Source organism: Cricetulus griseus (genome assembly GCF_003668045.3).
Source record: "Cricetulus griseus strain 17A/GY chromosome 1 unlocalized genomic scaffold, alternate assembly CriGri-PICRH-1.0 chr1_1, whole genome shotgun sequence".
In the NCBI taxonomy this organism is placed as follows: domain Eukaryota; kingdom Metazoa; phylum Chordata; class Mammalia; order Rodentia; family Cricetidae; genus Cricetulus; species Cricetulus griseus.
Genome location: NW_023276807.1, coordinates 7,933,966 through 7,956,217, shown reverse-complemented (window position 1 = coordinate 7,956,217; position 22,252 = coordinate 7,933,966). Strand labels below are relative to the sequence as shown.

The 22,252-nt window shown below is 42.5% G+C and overlaps 1 protein-coding gene across 3 annotated transcripts in view; it reads left to right on the top strand.

Annotated features, from left to right (window-relative positions):
- Il1r1 (interleukin 1 receptor type 1) overlaps window positions 1-13,095 on the top strand; it is a 69,685-nt gene extending 56,590 nt beyond the window's left edge. For all 3 annotated transcript variants that reach the window (XM_027386755.2, XM_027386756.2, XM_027386754.2), the window contains 6 exons: window positions 2,220-2,285; window positions 5,064-5,181; window positions 5,885-6,036; window positions 7,190-7,333; window positions 9,301-9,468; window positions 9,947-13,095. In XM_027386755.2, the coding sequence (XP_027242556.1) occupies window positions 2,220-2,285; window positions 5,064-5,181; window positions 5,885-6,036; window positions 7,190-7,333; window positions 9,301-9,468; window positions 9,947-10,365 (1,067 nt within the window). In that variant the 3' untranslated portion in view covers window positions 10,366-13,095. The remainder of the gene's footprint in view (window positions 1-2,219; window positions 2,286-5,063; window positions 5,182-5,884; window positions 6,037-7,189; window positions 7,334-9,300; window positions 9,469-9,946) is intronic.
- Window positions 13,096-22,252: the final 9,157 nt, after the last annotated feature.

Below are 22,252 nucleotides of genomic sequence, written 5' to 3'. Positions count from 1 at the left end.
TCTCAGGGGTCTTGTAAAATTCTTAGATATCACAGAAGGTAGGTCTCCGGAGAGCTCTAGGACTCCCTTTTAGTAGTGACCATTTGAGAGCCTGCCCAGGGTAATCCCACTCAATAGGAGTCGCTGACACTGGGGGAATAGCTTAGTGGTAGGGCTTTGTGTTCAACTCCCCGTACCGCAAGAGACAAACCCAAAAGTACAATAGGGCAGTCACTGGTGTGACCGGGGTAGATCTCCATAAGTTTGGAGATGTTATGTATCCAGAATGTTTTTTTTTACCTCAATCACTTAATCTCTAAGTATGTTTCCTCTTCTATAAGAAGACATGTGGCCTGTAAGGCTTTGAGAAGATTAGAGATGAGATAGGCTCAGCTTGTGGTCATGTGCCTGATGCAAAGAGGGCCTCGCTACAAAAGAAGGGGGGCAGTTAGCAGGTGTACAATGGCTGCTCTTAATGTTTCCATGGCTCCCAATCTTGTCATACCCATATAGCGTATGAAAAACTATTTCACAGTCGGATGAACCAAACTGCACTTTCACAAGTTACCTGGGAATGGGTAGAATAGTCAACCTTTGTGTAATATTCCAGTAGTAAGAAGCTAACCTAACTAGGACCCTTTCTGCAGGGAATGGAGGAGGATCATCTCTGAGTAATTATGCTGGGACACAGTTGTGACTATCCAGGCAAGCCCAGAATTGGATCAACATGCATATAGCAGCATTTTGCCGGTGTTGCAGCCATTTCTTTTTCAAAGACTAATTTCACTGAATAAAAATGTATCTCTTACTTGGCCCTATAGGTGTCAGCTGGATCTAACTTTCAGTGGTCATTTACTGAGCACATGCTGTCCTATCTAAAGGAAAGATGAGATCCAACCTCCTGTGCCCCCTGTGCTTTATTTGTTTACATGCCTATGGGGGACTACTGGCATTTGAGTCTGTTTCTAATTCTTCCTTCTCAGCCACAGATCAGCCCATGGAACCAATCTTGTAAAAAAGCAGGAGGTTAATTTTTAGAGGTTTTTTTTAAGTTTCTGTCTATTTAAATGAATTATGGCCAGTAGCTGCTGGGTTGCTACCACACTAACCCAACACATCAGGTCCAGCACTAGCCACCTCTGCTCAAGGAGGCTCTTTTGCCCCAACTACTACCTTTCCTGGTCTGCAGGGAGAGGGGAGCCCTCCAGCTCCCAGGGTCCTGCCCACATAGGTGCTGTGTATAGAATAAATTCTTCTTCCTATTTGTACTCTCAGTAGAGATGCTTGTAATTGCATTCATTTCTCCGTTTTTTTCTTTTCTCGTGCACATACATGCACATACACGTGGTGTGTGTGTGTGTGTGTGTGTGTGTGTGTGTGTGTGTGTGTGTCTTTATATGTATGTAAGAGTACAGGTGTATCCCCTGTATGCAGCTGTGTAGAGGCTAAAGGACACCTGTGTAGTCCACCTGTAAGCTGTGTAGAGACTAGAGGAAACCTGTGTAGTCCACCTGTAAGTTGTGTAGAGGCTAAAGGACACCTGTGTAGTCCACCTGTAAGCTGTGTAGAGGCTAAAGCACACCTGTGTAGTCCACCTGTAAGCTGTGTAGAGGCTAAAGGACACCTGTATAGTCCACCTGTAAGCTGTGTAGAGGCTAAAGGAAACCTGTGTAGTCCACCTGTAAGCTGTGTAGAGGCTAAAGCACACCTGTGTAGTCCACCTGTAAGCTGTGTAGAGGCTAAAGGACACCTGTATAGTCCACCTGTAAGCTGTGTAGAGGCTAAAGGACACCTGTGTAGTCCACCTGTAAGCTGTGTAGAGGCTAAAGGACACCTGTGTAGTCCACCTGTAAGCTGTGTAGAGGCTAAAGCACACCTGTGTAGTCCACCTGTAAGCTGTGTAGAGGCTAAAGGACACCTGTGTAGTCCACCTGTAAGTTGTGTAGAGGCTAAAGGACACCTGTGTAGTCCACCTGTAAGCTGTGTAGAGGCTAAAGCACACCTGTGTAGTCCACCTGTATGTTGTGCATGGTCCTGACTCTCTTCGGGTGTTGAGTTTGCTGGTGTCTGGGGGCTCTCTTCTTCTCTCACCTCCTATCTCCTGCTGCACTTGATCTGTCTGGCTGAGTGCTGCCTCCGCCCCCCGCTCCCGCCCCCCCCCCTTGGGATTCTGTCTGGCGAAAGACTGAAGAGCTCTGTGTGCTTTCTTCTGAAGAACTCTGTGTGCTTTCTCCTTGTAGGTGAAATCAAGATGGATAGGCCTGTGATCGTGAGCCCACGAAATGAGACCCTGGAGGCAGAACCAGGTAAGCAGACTTCAGCAGGGTGTGGAGGAACCATTATTCTGAATTCAAGATGAAGTTAGCGTGACCTTCACAACACATACAGCATAAGTTGGTTACCGAATACACCCGTGAAGGGACAGTGGCACGAATTATGTATTTAAATGATTTTTAAATGTTTGGAATTCATTTCTTAAATTTTTTTTTAAGTTTTTGCCTCTTATGGCAAAAATCTAGCCATATCCAATTTTCCTATCTTTCCTGTCCAATAGAGTCTTATTATCTATGCAAACAGTAGCCACATGTTAAGGTTATAATGTCTAGGAATACAGTATGGAATTTATCTGATTGGCACAGACTTTTTTATCGTTGGAGTCAATCTTTTAGGCAGAGAGGTGAGACTATATATGTCAAAAAGATGATAGTTATTCTAAAAGAATACTTTTCCAAGTTAGTCAGTTTTTTAAAATATCAAGAAGAAAGATCCATCTTGATCACTATAGCAATGAATACCCCTTCCTGTCATGCATGGAGCCAACCTTTTACTCCTCCTGGGGAGAGAACCATGTTACACTAGCTGAGGTATAAGCACTGACGGGTTGTGAGCTTGAGGTTAGCCTCGACTACAAATGGGTTCTGTCTTAAAAACAACACCAACAAAAAGAGATGGGGACAACTCAGTCAGTAAAGTGCTTGTGAGGACCTGAGTTTGGTGTGCAGCATCTATGTCAAGAGCTGGGTGTGGTGATGAATGTTTGTAATATGAGTGAGTGCTGGGGAGGCAGAGATGTGTGCAGACGTGTTCTGGATGGACAACCAGTCTGAATAATTGGTGAGCTCTATCTACCCAGTGAGAAACCCATCTCAAATGACGTGGACACTGTTCTTGAGGATGTCCAAGGTTGTTGCCCAGCCTCCATGCGCGTGTGTACACAGATAGATCTGAACTCTTACACACACACACACACACACACACACACACACACACACACACACAGATACCTGCTATACCTGCACCCTTACACACACACACACACATACACTGCCCCCTTACATGTACAGACACACACACACACACACACACACACACACACACACACACACACACAGAGTGTGTGAGAGATACACCTGCACTCTTACATACACCTGCACTCTTACATGTACACAGACATACATATACAGATTACTTCTATACACACACACACACACACACACACACACACACAGTCTGAAACCAAGAAGGAGGATGGGTATAAATATACATATTTATTTTTATTAAAGTAAAAAAATGAGAATTTTATCATATAATAAAGATAACATAAATTAAAGAAGAAACTTCATATCAATCAGTGGTCTGGAATTAAATTCAATTGCTTGGTCTAAAACTTTATGTTCAAGATAGCCCAGAGGATCAAGCACTTCATCTTAGATAGCTTCCAGAACAAAAGGCAATGGAAATACAAACACCCTAAATATGTACCTCGGTTCTTTCCTGACTTGGTAGTCAAGATAGTTTCTAGAAAAAAAGTGAGTGAAGATAGATACAAGAAGAATTAGTTTTTATAAATTTTCATCATGAAAAGATAAAAAATCTGTGTCAAAAATTTTCATAAACAAAAATAAAGGCAGCTAGCCTGGAAGGCTTTCTGGGAAATTTTTATATTTATGAAGAGTGAGTGTCTTTGATTAATGATGAGCAGCTAGACACCTCTGAACTTATTCTGAGAAAGAGCCTAATAATGGATCCTACATGTGAGGAGCAGAGAGGGTCCAGTGAACACTAAGCTGGGAAAAATGTGTTAATTCACCAGTAGTTCAGGAAGTGTAGGTTGGGGGGCTGGAGAGATGGCTCAGTAGTTAAGAGCGCTGGCTGCTCTTGCAGAGGACCTGGGTTCAATTCCCAGCACCCACATGGTGGCTCACAATGATCTCTGGTTCCAGAGGATCCAACATCCTCTTGTGGCCTCTATGAGCACCAGGCACACATGTGGTGCACAGACATGTATAACAGGCAAAACATGCATGCACTCAAAATAAATAAATCTAAAGAAAACAATGCAGGTGGCCTGGGCTGTGATGAAGAACACATCTAGTGTGCTCTAGACCATCAGTTCTTGCTCTGGAGCCAACCACCGAAGAAAGAAAAATTTCGTGAAAATTGAATTTGATTTTTCTTCTCTCACGGAGCAATGCTTAATGAATACCCCTGGTGTTCTGGGGGTTTGTGTGAAATAATGGCTGCATAAGTGAATGGACTGGTACAACCTTACTTGATTGGAGTTTGCTTTTGAAACTATATCTTCTTGGGAGGACTGGAGATGCAACAAGGCCATGGGTTTCAGTCTCAACACTCTAAGGACATTATGCCTCCAGGTTTTCACTCTTAAGTAATACTTGCAGATACATGAAAACAGAGATATAAGTAGGACGTTCCTTAAATATTAATCATAATAATGAAACTCCAGAAATTCTGCCTAGTGATAACAATATTGTTAGTGTGTATGTATATTATGCAATGCTAAGTAGTCTCATACCAACATGGAGGCTGAAGTTCCCAGGTCACAGCAATTACAAAATAATAGACAATAGTATCCTATTCACCTTATTGCTGATGTGTGAACAGAAAGACCAAGATGGAGATAAATAAAGTAGCAAACAGTGATATTCTCTAGGTGGGTGATGAGAACTAGGGACATTTTCCTCATTCATGTTGCTCTTCTGCACTTTAAAATGTTTATTTAATATCCATTTGTAAATATAGGTAGATAATAATAAAGGCCAATAAAATGCACTGTTTTTCAGGATCCAGGATACAACTGATCTGCAACGTCACCGGCCAGTATACCGATCTTGTTTACTGGAAGTGGAATGGATCAGAAATTGAAGAGGATGATCCATTCCTACTTGAAGACTACCAACAGTGAGTTTGCCAGCCAATTTCAGTATTAAATTCTGTGCCACACCTGTTCTAGTTTTGAATCTAACTCTGAGAGCTAGCTGGTAGCTGACAATTCCTAGCCCCGTGCTTTACTAAGTAATCCAGACATTTGTGAGAACTTGTATTTTTTGTGGTTAAAAATATGTGTCACTGTACAAATGTCACACCAGTTAAAAGCCCTTTTCTTATATCCCGTGTTATGCTGCTACAGCATTGCAACAAGGTACACTTCATGTGCATTGAGTACTTTGGAAGACACATGGAAGGAATCCAGAATCAGTCACTCGGCCTCAGTCTCTATGGGCTGGATAAAGATTTCCTGGGTATCTATTAACTCCTTCCTGACCCTTCGTGCAGTGCCCTTTGTCATCTGCCGCAATCCTATACAACCATGGAGGCCAGAACACTGAAGGCTGTGTGTGTGTGTGTGTGTGTGTGTGTGTGTGTGTGTGTGTGTGTGTGTATTTTTCTCCATGCAAGCTGACAATTTTAACATGATTTCTTTGCTACTGAGTGTTCCTGACCTTGAGGTTATACAATGTCTGATTTGTTTTGCCAACAGACTATTTGTACATGATCAAGAGATCAAGAGAAGTGATTAACTGGACCTGTAGGTCTTATTCTTTGTTGCTGCATCTTAACTCCTCTGTTTTAATTACTCCCCTTCTCTCTCTCTCTTGAACAGTGTGGAATATCTTTCAGCCAAAAGAAAGTATACACTCATTACAATACTTAATATTTCAGTAGTCCAAAGTCATTTCTATCAGCATCCATTTATCTGTTTCGTCAAGAACTCAAATATTATAGAATCAGCACATGTCAAATTAATATATCCAGGTAAGTAACAAATGTTTGCACAACCTAACAGATTATGTAGACTTGTGGATTCCTGTGGTATTTCCTTCTGGAGCACTCCTCATCCCTTCTTCATCTGTGACTTCTCATCATTTTTTACCTCATTTCTTGGCCTCAATTCTGTCTGTTAGGAAACTTTCCCACCCCTTGCCTCATCTGACTCTACCTCTCTGCCTTTGTTTGGGTACCACTTTGGAGGCATCAGGTATTCTGGGCACAGGAACTCTTTTAGTTTATTATTGTTTTTTGACTAAAAGTTCCATAATGATGCCAATCATTTCTTTTACAAATCATTCTTTTTCCAGGGCTATATTTGCTTCATATTCATTATCTCCTGAATATTTTGAAGCACATGACCAAACAAGATGGTTGGTTATACAGGGAAAGCCTAATTATCTTATTTATAACAAAGATGTGTGAAGTCATTGGTTTTCAAGAATTTGTATAGTCAAAAACTAGTGCTGAAAATAATTGTGAATATTGTTTAAATACTCTGTAGTATTTAAAACAGGGCTTAAAAACTAGGGAATGTGTACAAATATAATTTAAATAAATAAAACAGAAAAGTAAAGTCATTGCGTATTTAGATATTTTCTGGATGCTGCCCATGCCCTGACAATAAAAAGGCACTTTCTTTGTCTCCTGGATTCTTCTCCACTTTGCTTCCTTTCAACCTGCCATTTCTCTCATCTCTCTCTCCCACACTCATCTTCTTTTGGTGAATTATGAGAGGATACCAAAAGAATATGGAATGTGAAATGTCATTTTCTTTCTGTCTTCCATCTTTAATTTCTTCCTAACATTTCTTCTCTCAGGAATCATTCAGGCTTTGTACTATGTTGACTTCTGCTGTTATGCTATAGTGAACTCTGTCTCTAGGGTCTCCAACAGGTTTTCTTTAGCTGTGTGTTATGCTTTAGGTTTCAAAGAATGAACTTTCATTTTCTATGGACTTATGCTGCATTGCTGGCTCATTAGTGTCCATTCATACAATGACAATGAATGAACAGACATGGATCTGGCTGCAAAGTGGTTCCCAAATACACGTTCTTTGTAGTAAAAACATTCAAATTGCTGTGACCAAAGTTCTCATTCTTTTTGGCTCTAATAATTTTCTCCTCTTTTTTTGTCATAGTACCTGATTTCAAGAATTACATCATTGGGACCTTTGTCATCTTGACAGCTACAATTGTATGCTGCGTTTTCATCTATAAAATCTTCAAAGTTGACATTGTGCTTTGGTACAGGGATGCTTGCTCTGATTTTCTTCCCCCAAAAGGTATAATTTTATATTCCATGAAATGTTTCCTCTGGACAGTTAGAAGGTGACTCATAGCATTTTTACTGAAGGCTTTTAATTATGTTGGCTTACACAAGAAGACCGTATATTCTTATTTAGTTTCATAACTAATAAGCCTCCATGCATTCATTTCCAAGTTGCCACCCTAGCTTCCATATTGGCAGGATACAGAGGTGTTTAGAAGTCTGTAAGTTAGTTACCCAGAATCCATTGTTCGGGCCTGTTCTGTGTTGTGTGTGCCCTATGGATCCATGATCCACAGTCAAATGAAAGAAAGAGATTCCCACCCCTGAGGAAGGGTCCTCCCTCTTTCTCTTTAATACCACAGGATCATATCAAAGTAGTACAGAAAGAAGAATAAGTAGAATGTAAGCTTGAGATGTTTAGAGAATTGGGTAAGAAAAAGTATGTAGGGTAACATTAAATGCTATGTGAAAACCATTTTGTAGGAAAACACAAAAGAGAGAGAACATGTAAGACATGAGAATTTTAAAAGATGTTGTGGGGGAGGGGAGGAAAGAAAAGGTCATGAGGCTGAGTGCGGTCTGGGTTCCTTGTACACATCTATGGAAATGTCACAATGAAACATAATTATTTTTAGAGTTAGTGTATATCAATAAAAACAGATGCTGACACTAAAAAACTCAACATGTAATTTTCTATTGTTGAAGAAAAGTAAAAAGCTTTCAATTGTAACAATATTCTATGGGTAAAGTCAAATGTACAAGGTCAAGGAGGAATAGGAGCAATTTGCAAGTTGCTAATGTTAGAAAGGGAGCTGTGGCTATCTGCATAAGATCCAGCCAGTCAACATCCCAGCATGGAGGGTGAGCAGCTCATGAAGCCCCAGCCCTAGCTGAGGAGCGATTTGTAGCTGCTGGTTGCTGGGAACAGTCAGTTTTCTTTGATGCTATGGCCCCTGGTAGACTGTTCATGTTCCAGAAGATGGATCTAGACTGATGCTGGTTCAAAGAGCACTAATTGGACTTAGTAGGATATAAATAAGGGAAGTGAAATTGGGAGGGGGAAAAGTTTAGAGAAGGGGTCTAGGAGATATTGTAGAGGATCAGTGAGAGGTAGATATCAAAATACACTCTGCACATGTGTGAAACTCATAAGGACTGTATGAAATACATTTTTGAAACAGAAAAAGGTTGCTCATATGTTTTTAAAGTTATAGCGTTAGCAAATATAAAATATTCCATCATTTAGATTATATTTTATACATTCAAAAGGGTGATATGATAGATTTTTGTTAGTAGTCAAAGGTTACAATTTGATTACAGGCTTTGTGGCTATTGGTCTTAGTTAAGGTTTCTGTTATGGTGGGAAAATATCATGACCAAAAGCAACCTGGCAAGGAAAGAGTGTACCTTATAGCTTGTAGTCAGGAAGTCAGGGCAGGAACTCAGGCAGGAACCTGGAGGCAGGAACTGAAGCAGAGACGAGGAGGAGTACTGCTTACTGACTTGCTCTCTATGGTTTACTCAGCCTGCTTTGTTATACCATTCGGGACCACCTGACTAGGGGTGGCACTACCTACAATGGGCTGGGCCCTCCCCCATCAGTCATCAATCAAGAAAATGCCCTATCGGCTTGCCCACAATCTAGCCTAATAAGTGTTCTCAGCTGAGGCTGCATCTTTTCAAATGACTAGCTTGTGTTGACAGGAATAACTAGCCTGGACACTATTTAAATATCTGAGGAAAAAAATCAAATGCACACATAAAAATGTATGAGAAGGCCTGTCTTTTTTTAAAATGTTAAGGAGTGTGGAAACAAAAATTGCAAACTACTACTATATTGTATTTAAAGTGTCATCAGACGTTAGATATTGCTCTTTCAGTCAGGTGATTGTACCAAGCTGAAAGGAATGTTTGCGGTAGTGACTTTATGGAGTGTCTTGTTTTCCCCCATGGTTCTAAATGTATTTTGTTTCCCTTTAGTTTCAGATGGAAAGGCCTATGATGCCTATATTCTTTATCCCAAGACCTTCGGAGAGGGACCATCCTCAAACTTAGATACTTTTGTGTTTAAACTGTTGCCTGAGGTCTTGGAGGGGCAGTTTGGATACAAGCTGTTCATTTGCGGAAGGGACGACTATGCTGGGGAAGGTATGCAAATGCTTTTTGTGATGTTAGCTGCTGAGTTCTGATTCTAGAGGGTTGGCTCCATTGGACATATTTGAAGACTTTAAAGAATTTCTCCAGTGATATATAATATTAAATTTTCTCTTAGTTCATTGGCTCAACGTTTAATTGATCATTATTCTTTTGGAAAATTTACTGACTAGTTAGATCTAATCGCCACTCTGCAACTGCTCTACTAAACCAGGGGTATTACAGAGCAAATGATTTAGCAAGACATTTTAAAATTTCTGACTGAGGGTTTTCTGAGTTCCGAGAGCAAAGTCCATCTTTTGTGAGCTGCTTCTAAAGCTGGTCTGTAAATGTCTTTGGCTCTCAGGTGAGACAAGGGAAAAGTAACAGGAGCCTCAGAAGGGAGATTTCGAAGAGCTTTCTGAGGGTTGAGTTCAGAAAGAATGTCTAGATGGCGGCTGCACTGACCACGCTGTGCTCTTGTGTCTTGCAGATACTATCGAGGTCACTAACGAAAACGTAAAGAAAAGCAGGAGGCTGATTATCATTTTAATGAGAGATATGGGCGGCTTCAGCTGGCTGAGTCACTCATCTGAAGAGCAAATAGCGATATATAATGCTCTCATCCGGGAAGGAATTAAAGTTGTCCTGCTCGAGTTGGAGAAAATCCAAGACTATGAGAAAATGCCAGAATCTATTCAATTCATTAAGCGGAAACACGGAGCCATTTGCTGGTCAGGGGACTTTGAAGAGAGACCACAGTGTGCAAAGACCAGGTTCTGGAAAACTGTGAGATACCACATGCCTGCCCCACGGCAATCACTATTGCCCAGACACCATTTGCTAACCCAGGACCCTGTGCTAGACACTAAGGAGAAACTGCAGGCAGAGACTCACTTACCTCTTGGCTAGCATGGCAGAAGTGGACCAAGAATTTTGGGATGCCTCCTGTCACACAATGCTGAAACTAGACTGTGCCTCCCAGTAACATGTACTGTCATAAAACACCAGTGTAGTCCCTGATTCCCAGGTCACCTGGAATTATATTGTTCAGGGAATAGGACTTGTTGACAGTAGTGGGCTAGGACAGATCAGAGCGAGTGTTTGGGAAGCTCCAGGGCAATGGCTGCTCAGGGAAGCTGCTCTGGATGCTTGCTGACTGTTGAGGCAGTGAACTGGGAGCATTAAGCTTCAGGAGAGGCCCACATCTGTGGGTGGTTTAATTGAAGTCTGCACAGCCTTACAGTGGGACTGTTCCCCTAAGCCTCAATGCAGGTGAGGTTTACTGACACCCCACTCTGGAAGGCATAACTTCCTTGCGTTTTCCAGACACCTTGACCACCAAACTTAGTTTTCAAAGACTAAACTTTATTTTATAGACCTTGGAAACTGTCATTTCAACAAAGGAATTCTCTGGGGTTTCCTCCACTGCTGTCAACTTGGCTTTCTGCAGAAGAGAGTGGATTTTAAGTTAAGTGTAGAAGGAAGCCCCCCACAAGTTTCTTCTGTTCACTCGTCCACTCTGGAATGACTGTTGCGTCATCTGTACTCATCTGCACTTTACTTACTGCAGCTTTGCAGTGCTCCTTCCCCTACCACTCTGCCCCAAGCACAGCCCCAGCCTCATGCACTCTGCTTACCTCACCCCCTGATGCCACAGCACGACTATAGGCTCTTCATGTGCAGAAGCTGAAGTCTGCACAGCCTTCCTCCCCATCGGGTCCCAGTCTTCTCCTGTCAGCCTGCTTGGCACCATCCTGCCTTGTGACTGCAGCACAGCCTCAGGAGCCTGTGCATCTGCTCGGCACACCTCCATCTTTGCTCTGCTTCCCACTTCCTGTGACTAGAATTCGCTCTTTCGTTCTCTTCACCTGACAAGGAATTTGCTAAAGTTCAAAGTTTATTTCAAAGCTAAAATCCTCAAGCGCCCAATCTTTCCTTCCTCTTTAAGTCTTGGCCATTCAAGCTGCCAGTCCTCTGTCATGCCAACCGTGCTGCTTGCTGGTGGTCACTTTAGAAGGTGGTTTCATTGCTAGCAGGAATCAGTCCACCCTGAGGGAGAGGTAGTGGGTGTGTCTCTGTCCCTCACTGCTTTCTGCAAGGTGAACGCATGGTATAGATTGGCCAAGACCTTTATTTTAAAATGTTCTTGGTTAATCATATTTAAAATTTGCAGTTATCCTAATTTTTATATATAGGCCAGAGAAACTGACCTATTTAACAAAATTATTCTTTTAACTGTACTGGACCTAGGCCTTGAACTTGAACTTTCTCGCTTCTATCCTTGTGCTCCAACTTGTTGATTTCAGGTCCATCACTGTCTGCTAACCCTTACTCAGTCCTCATGGGAGAAGGCGTGAGTGTTTTATAGGAAGCAACTGAGTCCAGGGATGTTTTTATAGAAGGGACAAACACAGTCCTTTTCAGTGTAGGTATTTCAAAAACTAACTTTAGAATTTCAGCATGATGTTTTTATTTTTCAATTCCCTAAAGGTCAACATTTCTTCTCTAAGTAAACCTGAAAGCAAATTGGTTTCTGTAGTATGGAGGTTTTCTGTTTATTTGTTTTTAACTTGATGACTGTCTTCAGAATGATCCCAATAGTTCTAGAAGATTGAAAAGCCAGGTTCAAGAAGAAACCCAGAGTTTTACTGGTTTTATGAACATGGGTAACCTTCTGTCTTTCACATTTTGAACATCTGCTCTGGGTGAGCACAAATCTTATTTAAAAGGCATCTTTTCACCTATATAGAGGTAGACAAATCCTATAGTTTGGGATTTTGACTCCACTTTCTATCTCCTTTGTCCTGGATCCAACCTGAGAGCACTAAGTGGATGGATCATCAGATTGCTGGGTCAGAGAAAGAAAGGCTGCCCCAGATGGCTGCCAGAAGTCTGATCCTTACCCAGGATGCTTTAAAAGTTTAATTTTGCTGATAATTTTTCTGTCTGTCATTCAGAAAATATATTAGCATACATATATATTATGAGTGAATTAGAGCTAGTGGGAAACTTGGCCAGGAAGTATAAGGAGAGAGCAATAGCAGAGAACCACAAATAGCGTGACACAGAGAACTGGGCTGGGATTGGGAGCAGAGGCAAGGGACCAGCCTGTGCCAAGAAAGACCCTGAACGGAAAGGTAGTGCCATTCCTGGTTCCCAGGGGAGAATGAAGAGCATGAAATTTCATATCTAGGCAGTGGGGGCTCCCTTTGCCTTACCCCTTCCACCCCAGAAGTATCTGGCTTAAGCTATATTTCATGATTTTCCCATTACTCTGTGCTTTCTGATAGTGTTGTTAAAAGGCCAACCTAGTGTTGCAGAAGTTTGCACATGCAACGATATATTAATTACCAGTGTTTAAAACTGGTTTAGCAGAATGTATATTTTTCTCTCTCTGCCTTTTGAATTTTACTTATAATGACAGAAAAAGTATTGAGCCATTTTAATGACTTTTTTATAAATTATATTTATACTAATCTATAATGAAGGGTGTTTTTATTAAAAAAGTCGATTTTATAATTCTCCAGCTGATGCCAAATGTTAGTATCACAAACCACCAAATGTATGTGCAGTGTGTATTATGGATCAATAGACTCAACTTGCTTTCCAATAAATTGTCAAACCCTCCATTGAATATCACTGAAAATCTGTTTGTTTGTCCTTTCTTTAGCTTACACACATTTCAAGGCCTGATATAAAGGATGATGCCTTCTGCAGGGTGTTCTTCTGGGGTAGGGAAATAGAGATCTGTGCTTATTAGTTTTATGTCAACTTAACACAAGCTAGAGTCATGGGCAAGGAGGAAGCCTCAGTTGCAAAAATGCATCCATAACATCGGGCTGTAGGCAACCCTGTAAAACATTTTCTTAATTAGTGATTGATGGGGGAAGGCCCAGCCCATAGTGGGTGCTTCCACCCCTGGGCTGGTGGTCCTGGGTTCTATAAGAAAGCAGACTGAGCAAACCATGAGGAGCAAGCAAGTAAGCAACAGCCTTCCATGGCCTCTGCATTGACTCTTGCCTCCAGGTTCCTGCCCTGTTTGAGTTCAGTGTGCTTCCTCACTTCTTTAATGATGAACAGTGATGTGCAAGGGTGACCCAAATAAACCCTTTCCTTCCAAGGTGACTTTGGTCATGATGTTCATCACAGCAATAGTAATTCTAAGACAGGGTCAGAGGTCACTAGTCAAACAGTCCTATAAGCCCTGATTTCCTGTATGTAGCCCCATCTGTTCTTTTGTTTGTGGACTGGATTAAGGGCTAGGCTGTTGTTTGGTGGTAGACCAGTTACTTAGCCTGTGGGAGCTTGATCCCCAACACAGCACTAAATTGATCAGTAAACAAATGTAAATAATGTATTCTGTTACTGTTATCATTATTGTTATTGCCCCTTCAACCTTTATGCTTAATGCAAACATGTATTTTCTCTCAGACGAGAGCAAGGTGTCTAAAATGAATGCAGTAAAGCTGCTTGACTTCAATGATCAGAGAGTATTCATAGTTTCATTGAGTAAAGCACTAAATGCAAAAATTAAAATGTAGGAACAAAGAAGTTTGCAGTCTGCTATCCAGAGAACTTATCTTTCCCAAATTTCCCATCAAAAGAAAGCAATGCTCCAGTGTGCTTCTGTCCTTTGACCAGTTAATATTTTAGCAATGTGTTAGGTCAGATCTAACACCGTTAATAAGCCATAAGTAACCCCTCTTCATCAAATGGCATTCCCTGCCTGTTTTGAACTAGCTTCTCTTGGGGGTAGAGGTCTCTGGAATTATTTCTCCTAAGAGTGCCGACTGCTTAAAAAGACCTGAGTTATGCATTCCTGACCAGTCATAATTCTGAGTGAGAGCAAAGCACCCAGCTGCTTTGAAACCCAGCTTTGTTCTCTGTGGAAAGACTTCATGTGTGTCTGGGTCACAGGAGGAACACATCTGTCCAGACTCCGTATGAATCTAGTTCACATAAGGAGCTCCTCCATTGAGACTCCATATGAATCTAGGTCACACGAAGAGCCCCTCCATTGAGACTCCATATGAATCTAGATCACATGTAGAGCATGTCCCAGTATCTGGGACAGAATTTCTAAATATCTCTTCTTAATTTTAGCAGCTAGTGATTGGTGCATTTGAAGGGTTCAGAAAGTTTTGCATTTTCACTAAAATAAATTGCAGAAATGAATCACTACAACAACAAGAACACATGGGAGAGGAAATCATATACAAAAGAAACAGCATACAAGATTGGGGGGGGGGAGAACTGGGGGTGTAATATTTATTTTATAAACAGAATTAAGGCCTCCCTGTGTGTAGGGGGAGGTGGGCGTTTGCACGTGTGCCCGGCCCGAATAAGTTTTAGAGAAGGAAAACATTACAGGAAATGGATGATGCTATTTAAAGTGAGCACTAGTCTTTCCAACAAAAGCATGCTCCTCTTTCCCCAGGCTGCTCAGCGGGTCTGCCGAGGAAGGCTTGGCAGATTCAAGTGTCTAATTCCTGTACATCCATGCATCTTAAGGCTGAAGGTGAAACACCACTACTGCTGCTCTGAGATGTGGAGCTGCTAGACCAGTTGGGCCTGTATTACTAGACTGGAAGGATCCTGTTGACTCCTGCTCTGAGCTCAGCCAGCTGGGAGCCATGTTTGCTCAACCTTTTTAGGGACCTTTTACCAAGAAGTGTTTGTGAGTGTCCTTTGGGCTTTGTTTCCCAGTCTAGGAAGTGTCTGGGGCTCAATGGTTTTCTGTCACTCAGTGTGTCTTGAGACTTCCCTGAGGACAGGGATTGCCTGTTCCCAGCTCACCTGGTTTTGTCCGTGCTTATTTGTGCCTGGCTCCTGCTTTTTTTTTTTTTTAAGCTCCTCAGCCATCTTACTTACATGTTCTCTGAGCCTGATTCAGATACAGCAAGCACCCTGTTTACCTTGAGGGCTGGGGACAGTGGCTGTCTCTCTTGAACACTTTTAATAGTTAAACAGAGTTTCCCATTCTGCTTGATTGCTTCTGAAGCCCTGAGTTTCCCTTAGGATTACATTCATGGGCTAATTTCCAGACTCTAACATGAATTGCAAAAGCTAAATGCCAAGGAAACAAAGTGGCCAGTCAACAAATGGCTAATAATTGAATAGGTAGATTTCCAAAAAAGAAAACACAAATGGGCAATGAATATTTTTCCAAGTGCTCAACATCAGGGAAATGCAAATTAGAACTATTTTGAGATGGGATATCACCTCAGTCAGAACTTCTGTCCTCAACAAACCTGATAAGAAATGTTGGAAAGAACTTGAAGAGGAACCTTATTCACCAGTGCTGGGAATGCAAGTTAATTGAGTCGTTACAGAAATCAGTTTGGAGGTTCCTAAAATTTAAAAAATAGAACTGTTATATGACCCAGATATTTCATTCCAGGGTATTGGTCCAGAGAACTTCATACCTTTCCGCAGAGATATTTGCACCCCAGTATTTATTGTTGCTCCATTCACTATAGGAAGGAAATGGAATCAACCTAGCTGTCTGTCAACAAATAGACAGATAATATGAAGTCCATATTTTTTTTTTTAAAAAAAGAATCCCAATCAGCTCTAGATAAAAAATGAAGTCACAGGAAAGTGGATTGATTTAGGGGTGTGTGTGTGTGTGTGCGTGTGTGTGTGTGTGTGTGTGTATGTGTGTGTGTGTGCCCAAACAAGTTTTAGGGAAGAGGAAAATTAAAAGGAAATGTCATCTCTCTCCTGCTCTTCAGCAGTTAGGCAGCCAGGCAGTTTTCTACTTAGACAAGTGGAAAAAGTGCAGTTTGGCCTATCACTAGCTACTCTTCCTGTTAGACAGCCTGTTGCCTTGCCACTTTAGCAACCAGCCTGCTGACTGCTCAGCAGTGTCAGGGTCAGCTTTCTCTTGTGGCATGGGTCTCAAGCTGGACCAGTCATTGGTTGGCCACTCCCACAAATTCTGTGCCACCTTTACCCCAACATATCTTGCAGGCGGGATAAATTGTAGGTTGAAGGCTTTGTGGTTGGGTTGGTGTCCCAATCCCTCAAGTGGAAGCCTTGCCTGGTTACAGAAGATGGCTGGTTCAGGCTCTGTGTCTCCTATTACTAGAAATTTTCTCTAGGGTCATCCTTATAGATTCCAGGGAGTTTTCATTGCTCTAGGTTTTTACCTTGTCCTCCAAGTGTCCCCCCAATTCCAGTCATCTCTCCCAGTACTCTCTTCCTCCATCCCTACCCCCAACCTGACCCCTCCGGTTCCCATCACCACCGGTCCCCAGTCCACCAGAGATGATAACATACTAATAATAACCAAATAAATAAATAAATAAAATTAAGTTAAAAATGGAAGGCTGAAAGTCAAGGACTGACTCCCAAAAGTTATCCTCTGACTTCTACATGTGCACACACACACACACACACACACACACACACACACACACACACACACACACACCTATACATACATACATACATATCCAAGTCCATGTACATACAAAAACTTGGCCCAAATCTTTGTTCATGCTATTATATTTGAAGAATCATCCGTATTGCTATTAAGGCTGCCAAATGGATGGCTTTTCTGTTTCTGTTGGCTATCTAGCTCTCTGCCTCCCCAGTTTTTAAATATACACAGCCTAAACAGCAAACTGCTCTTCCTAATAAAGCTTGTTCCCCTCCCTGGCAACTTGCTTGGTGTGGTTGCAGAAGGATACGGGCTAACTACATTCTGCAGAGACTTTACACTCTCTCACATGCAGGGCATTAGTGAGAATGAGCGTTCATCTGGAGATCATTGCAAATTTGTGGTCAAAAACAGAATCCTTCGAAATGAGCATTTCTTGGCTGATTAAATATTAATGTGTCTAAAATCTTTATGTGGAAGTACCTGGCCTTTGGGACAGCCTTTGCTTCCAGTTCACTCCAATCCTTATTAGTGAGCAAGTATGCTGAGACAGGAGATAACTCTCAGATAACTAGCTGCTCTTCTTAATCACCCACTTTCTCCAGATGACATTGAGGGTGAATAAATGTGAGCCTTTTTATTTTGATAAGGAAATATGCCACAGCTGGTTTAAAAACATGGCCAGGAGCCGTAAGAGTCAAAAAGCGTTTGGGGCATTCATGGCAGAGCTGGGTGGAACCAAAATGTACCATCGGCATTTGGGCCCTGTGACTATGAGTGTCACCTGCAAAGTGCCAGGACACATGGCTCCCTGCTATTCAGGTTTGAAGGACCAGGAGACATGAGCTAAAGGTGAGGGTCCTGAAGACTTGTCTGCATCTCTGACTGGTATCTTGTTCTGGAGAGAAGGGTCATCGAGGAATCGCAGCAACATTAGACACACAGTCATCGACAAACTGGGTTCCTCTTTCTACAGACCCAGCATATGGACCAAGAATCCCTAACTGAAGCCACACAGCAAGGCTTCCTTTTTCTACAGGGGGAAGTGATTTGCTAATAGGACTTTAGTTTGGAATGGGATCTCTTGGGGCAGTGGATGCTTTCAAGCACAAGCTGGAGAACTTCTGAAAGTGTACGTGCATGGGTGTGAGTGTAAATTTAACAGAGTCCTTTAAGCTCTATAGTGTTGGTTATTATACCAAGCAGTGTCCCATCTAGAATCAGGTATTTGCCACTCTACCCAACAGATGTCCAGACTTTAGGATCTGCTCCAGTGTGGTTTTATGGCCCTCTAAATGTCATTTAAGTTAGACTGAAATTGACCAAGAGCTGAGACATCAGATCAGATCCAAAATGTGTCTCCAGATGTTAATCTCCACTGTCACCAGCAAACCCCAGCCATATCACCTATTTCTTAGAGTGTTTATCAGCCTCCTGACTGGGGCCCTGTAACCCTACCTCCTACTGAGAGTTTTTCACAAGGGATTTTCTTGATTTATCGGGTGCATGTTTGGAAAATGCATGCTATAAGTGAGCAAACCAATGTCACAAGCATATAGGTCCAAAAAAGACCTCAACATGGGAACATCTTCCTTGGGTATCTGTTGATAGACTGACTCACTGATCGGCTTTTCCCAAGGCCTTGACATGGAGAAGGAATGTAGCTCCTTATCTAAACGAGGAATATACTTGGCTGAGCTAGTAGGGGCCTGGGGCCAGCACCCTGGGAGCTGTGGCTTCAGACCCTGAGACCAAACTCCTCCCACGGTATGGAGCTATTGGTTATCAGTCCCAAGGCCACTGTGTGCTCCATCTGTAATGATTTTGAGATACCCTGTGTCCCCCTTGTACAACATTGTTTAATTAGCTTCCTGCTGACTTTGCCCTATTGTATGAGAGCTCCTTCTGACAACCCCTTCTCTCTCCTGGAAAAGTATATAACATGCTGTACTTTTTAATAAGCTTGAGTGGCATAAGACGCAGCTCGTAAAAAACCTCTGTACCCCATGCTTTCTTATCTTCTCTCTTTTCTTCTATCTGCTTTATCTTCTGATCTCCTAGTCCTTTCTCTCAGGACCTTGCTACTGAAGAATGACCTGCTGGTCTAGGTCCCAACCCCCACCACCTGTGTCCCAACTATTCTAACGTTAGATACTGACTTTGTTTGGTTTTGAATATTATATCTACCCCCTTTCTCCCTCCTATTTTCCCCTATCCACCCACCCTATCCCTTCCCAACTTCCCAACTTCCCAACTTCATGTGCTCTGTTTTTAAAACCCACAGAGTCCACTTAGTGCTCAGCCCTTTGGGTGGTCTTTAGTGGTAAAGGTAACATTGAAACAACAAATGTGATTTAAGTATTCTAATATCTTTTAATTTTACATATAATAAAGTCAGCCACTGTACTGTTGTTCTCTGGCCCTGTGTGATCTAGCCCCCATCTCCTTCCATACCTTTGTTTATGTTCATTTCCCCTTCTTTGCTATGGTGATCACAATGCCTTCCTTTCAGCTTTATTGGAACTCCCCAAACTCTGTCCTTCAGAGATTTTGTACTAGTTTGTCAGTCTTCAGGGGAACTCTCCTAAGGCTGGAGAGACAGCTCAGCAATTAAGAGTGTATAGCTCTTGCAGACAACCAGTGTTTGGTTCCCAGAACCCATATGAGATAGCTCACTAACACTTGTAATTCCAACCCTAAGAGATCTGGCGCCCCCTTCTGGACCCATGGTCATCTACACTCACATGCACAATTAAAAATGAACCTTAGAAAGTAAAAGGAGAGCTCTTCTCCCAGCCATCCACTGGCTGTGCTCCAGGCCACTGCTCAGGAGCAAGGCTATGACTATGACACCCTTTCAATCTTTTCATTGGATTTGATATCATATGTGCTTCTTAATAGTTGAATATCGCTGGGTGTTGGTGGCGCACACCTTTAATCCCAGCCCTCGGGAGGCAGAGGCAGGCGGATCTCTGTGAGTTCGAGGCCAGCCTGGTCTACAGAGAGAGTGCCAGGACAGCCTCGGTAGTTGCCCAGAGAAACCCTGACTTGCAAAAAACAAAAACAAACAAACAAAAAAAACAAAAAAATAGTTGAATATCCTTTAAAAATTTATTTATCAGAGGATAATAACTGCAAGCTGTAAAAGGGCCCATCTCTCCAAACTGTGTTTCCAGAACTCAGTGTGTCATTGGGCACATTTGGAATGTGTTTAATGCTTGGCAAGAACACAGGACAATGAAATCCTCTTCGAGAGAATACTATCATGGAAACAAGTAGAGGTTTGCCAATGCAGACGAACTCATTTAATGATCTGGGAACTACTCTCAAATATGCAAGAGGACATTGCCAGAACTGACACAGCAACACTATTTGCAATAAATAAATAATAAATATAAAATCGGAGCAGCCAAAATGGCCAAAGGAAAGGGATGGGTAGGTTGTGCATGCTCTTACAATGGGATGTTATACAGCAGCAAGCCTGTATTAAGAAGGACAGTACCTTGAATATTTAAGTCCCACAAATGTAATGCTTCTATGAGAAAGTAAGTTATATAGGTATACAATGTAGTAAATTTTATACGCTAAGAAAACCTACATAAGAATACCTCATATTGCTTAAAGAACTCTGTCTCTGTGTGTGTGTGTCTGTGTCTCTCTCTCTGTCTCTCTCTCTGTGTCTCTCTGTCTCTGTCTCTGTCTCTGTCTCTCTCTCTCTCTCTCTTACACACACACACACACACACACACACAGTGGGGAGGAGGAGAGAATAAGCACCTAACTTAAGATGAGAGTTTTGGCATGGGCGATAGTCACAGGAAGCCTGGAGGAGATTCCTTCTGTTTGCTGCTGACATGACATGGCTTGTTTGGCATCATGTCACCCTTAACAACTGTATGGCTTAAATGGAAGGGCATGAAAGTGAAAAGCAAAGAGGACAGGGGAAATGACTGAATTCAGAAGGTTTCTACTAAAGCCAGGTTTCTTCTTGCCATCACAAACAAAGCTAAATTGTCCTTTGGACCTCACAAGTACGTGTTCAGTTCCTCCCCACCTGTTTCTCTGGGAGATTCTGGAGACAAAACTTATGGTTTCTCATTTTCATTTTTAAAACTTTAATCAGTTTTGTGTTGTTTACATTACTAGGGTTCAGTTTACACGGATTAAATCCAGTAAATCCTCTTATCAGCTTCTTCTACCCACTTGGTAGTCACTCTTTGTCATTTGAGTTTCCTTTTGTTTGACTTCCATGTTGGTAGAACCTGGAGCATCTGTTTTTCTGTTTCTTATTTTGCTTAACATCATGTTGTTTATTGAAAAGCTCACAATCCTCAAGTCTGTTTTGTACTCAGAGCCCAGTGATTGATTCTTGATGAATCAACAAACTTATTTGACACAGAAATCATCTTGGAAGTGTAAGGCAATGGGGGGAACCTGACCACCTTAACTTTGTCTCCTTAACTTTGTGAGCATGGGACAGTTTACAGAGAAGCCTGACCCTGTGGTTGTTTGAAAAGTCCCACTGTCCTTAATTCCACAAAGACCACTAGAAATGTACGGCTAAGAAGCTGGTGGGCTGATTACATATGCTGTCTTTTTCCTCTTCTCAATACCCTTTGTGTGTGTGTGTGTGTGTGTGTGTGTGTGTGTGTGTGTGTGTGTGTGTGTGTGTGTGTGTGTGTGTGTGTGTGTGTGGTCTCCTGTGCCTGAGGGGACCACAGGTTCGGGTGAGCATCACTTTAAGGAGAATTTAGACCAGAGCAGTGCTCAGTCTGTGGAATGCCTGTTGTACCGAAGATCTAGCACGAGGACAGAGGGTTAATGCCTTTCCGCAGAAGCCATGTGGAATGACTTCCACTTCTGGGATAGTTCATATTAGGGCAGTGTCGGGCATGTAAGAACCATTCAAATAGGGTTTGGAAAGGAAGGGATTTTTTTTTTTTTCGAGGATCTGGAGTAGATTTATTTAACCCGACATTCCTGATAGATGAACTTGTTAGCTTGGAATCAGGCAAAAAAGACTGAACGTCTCTCTAGGGCTGGGTTCTTTCTGTCGTGCTCCACTTGGGGAAGGTGAGTCTGCTCCGCCCGCGGCGAGAGGCGATGCCCGGGCTGAGGAATGCGGTGACCGACCTTGTTCTGGTTCCTGACGGGGTTCCTGCTCTACTCCACGAGACCCCGTGCTCTGCGACCCCATAGGCAGGTGGACCCCCCTTCCCCACCGCGTCCCGGGCAGCATCGACGCTAGGGGATGGCAAAGGGCAGAGGGCAGAGGGAAGTCTGGGATCCCACTGGGGGCGTCTTGGCGACTGTCCCCGCCCGGGCGCGGAGCCTGAACGTGGGCTGGGGTCTTCAGGCTTGGCTCACTCTCTCCTCTTCCTGCTCGCCCTTCCCAGGTGGACCTTCGACTAC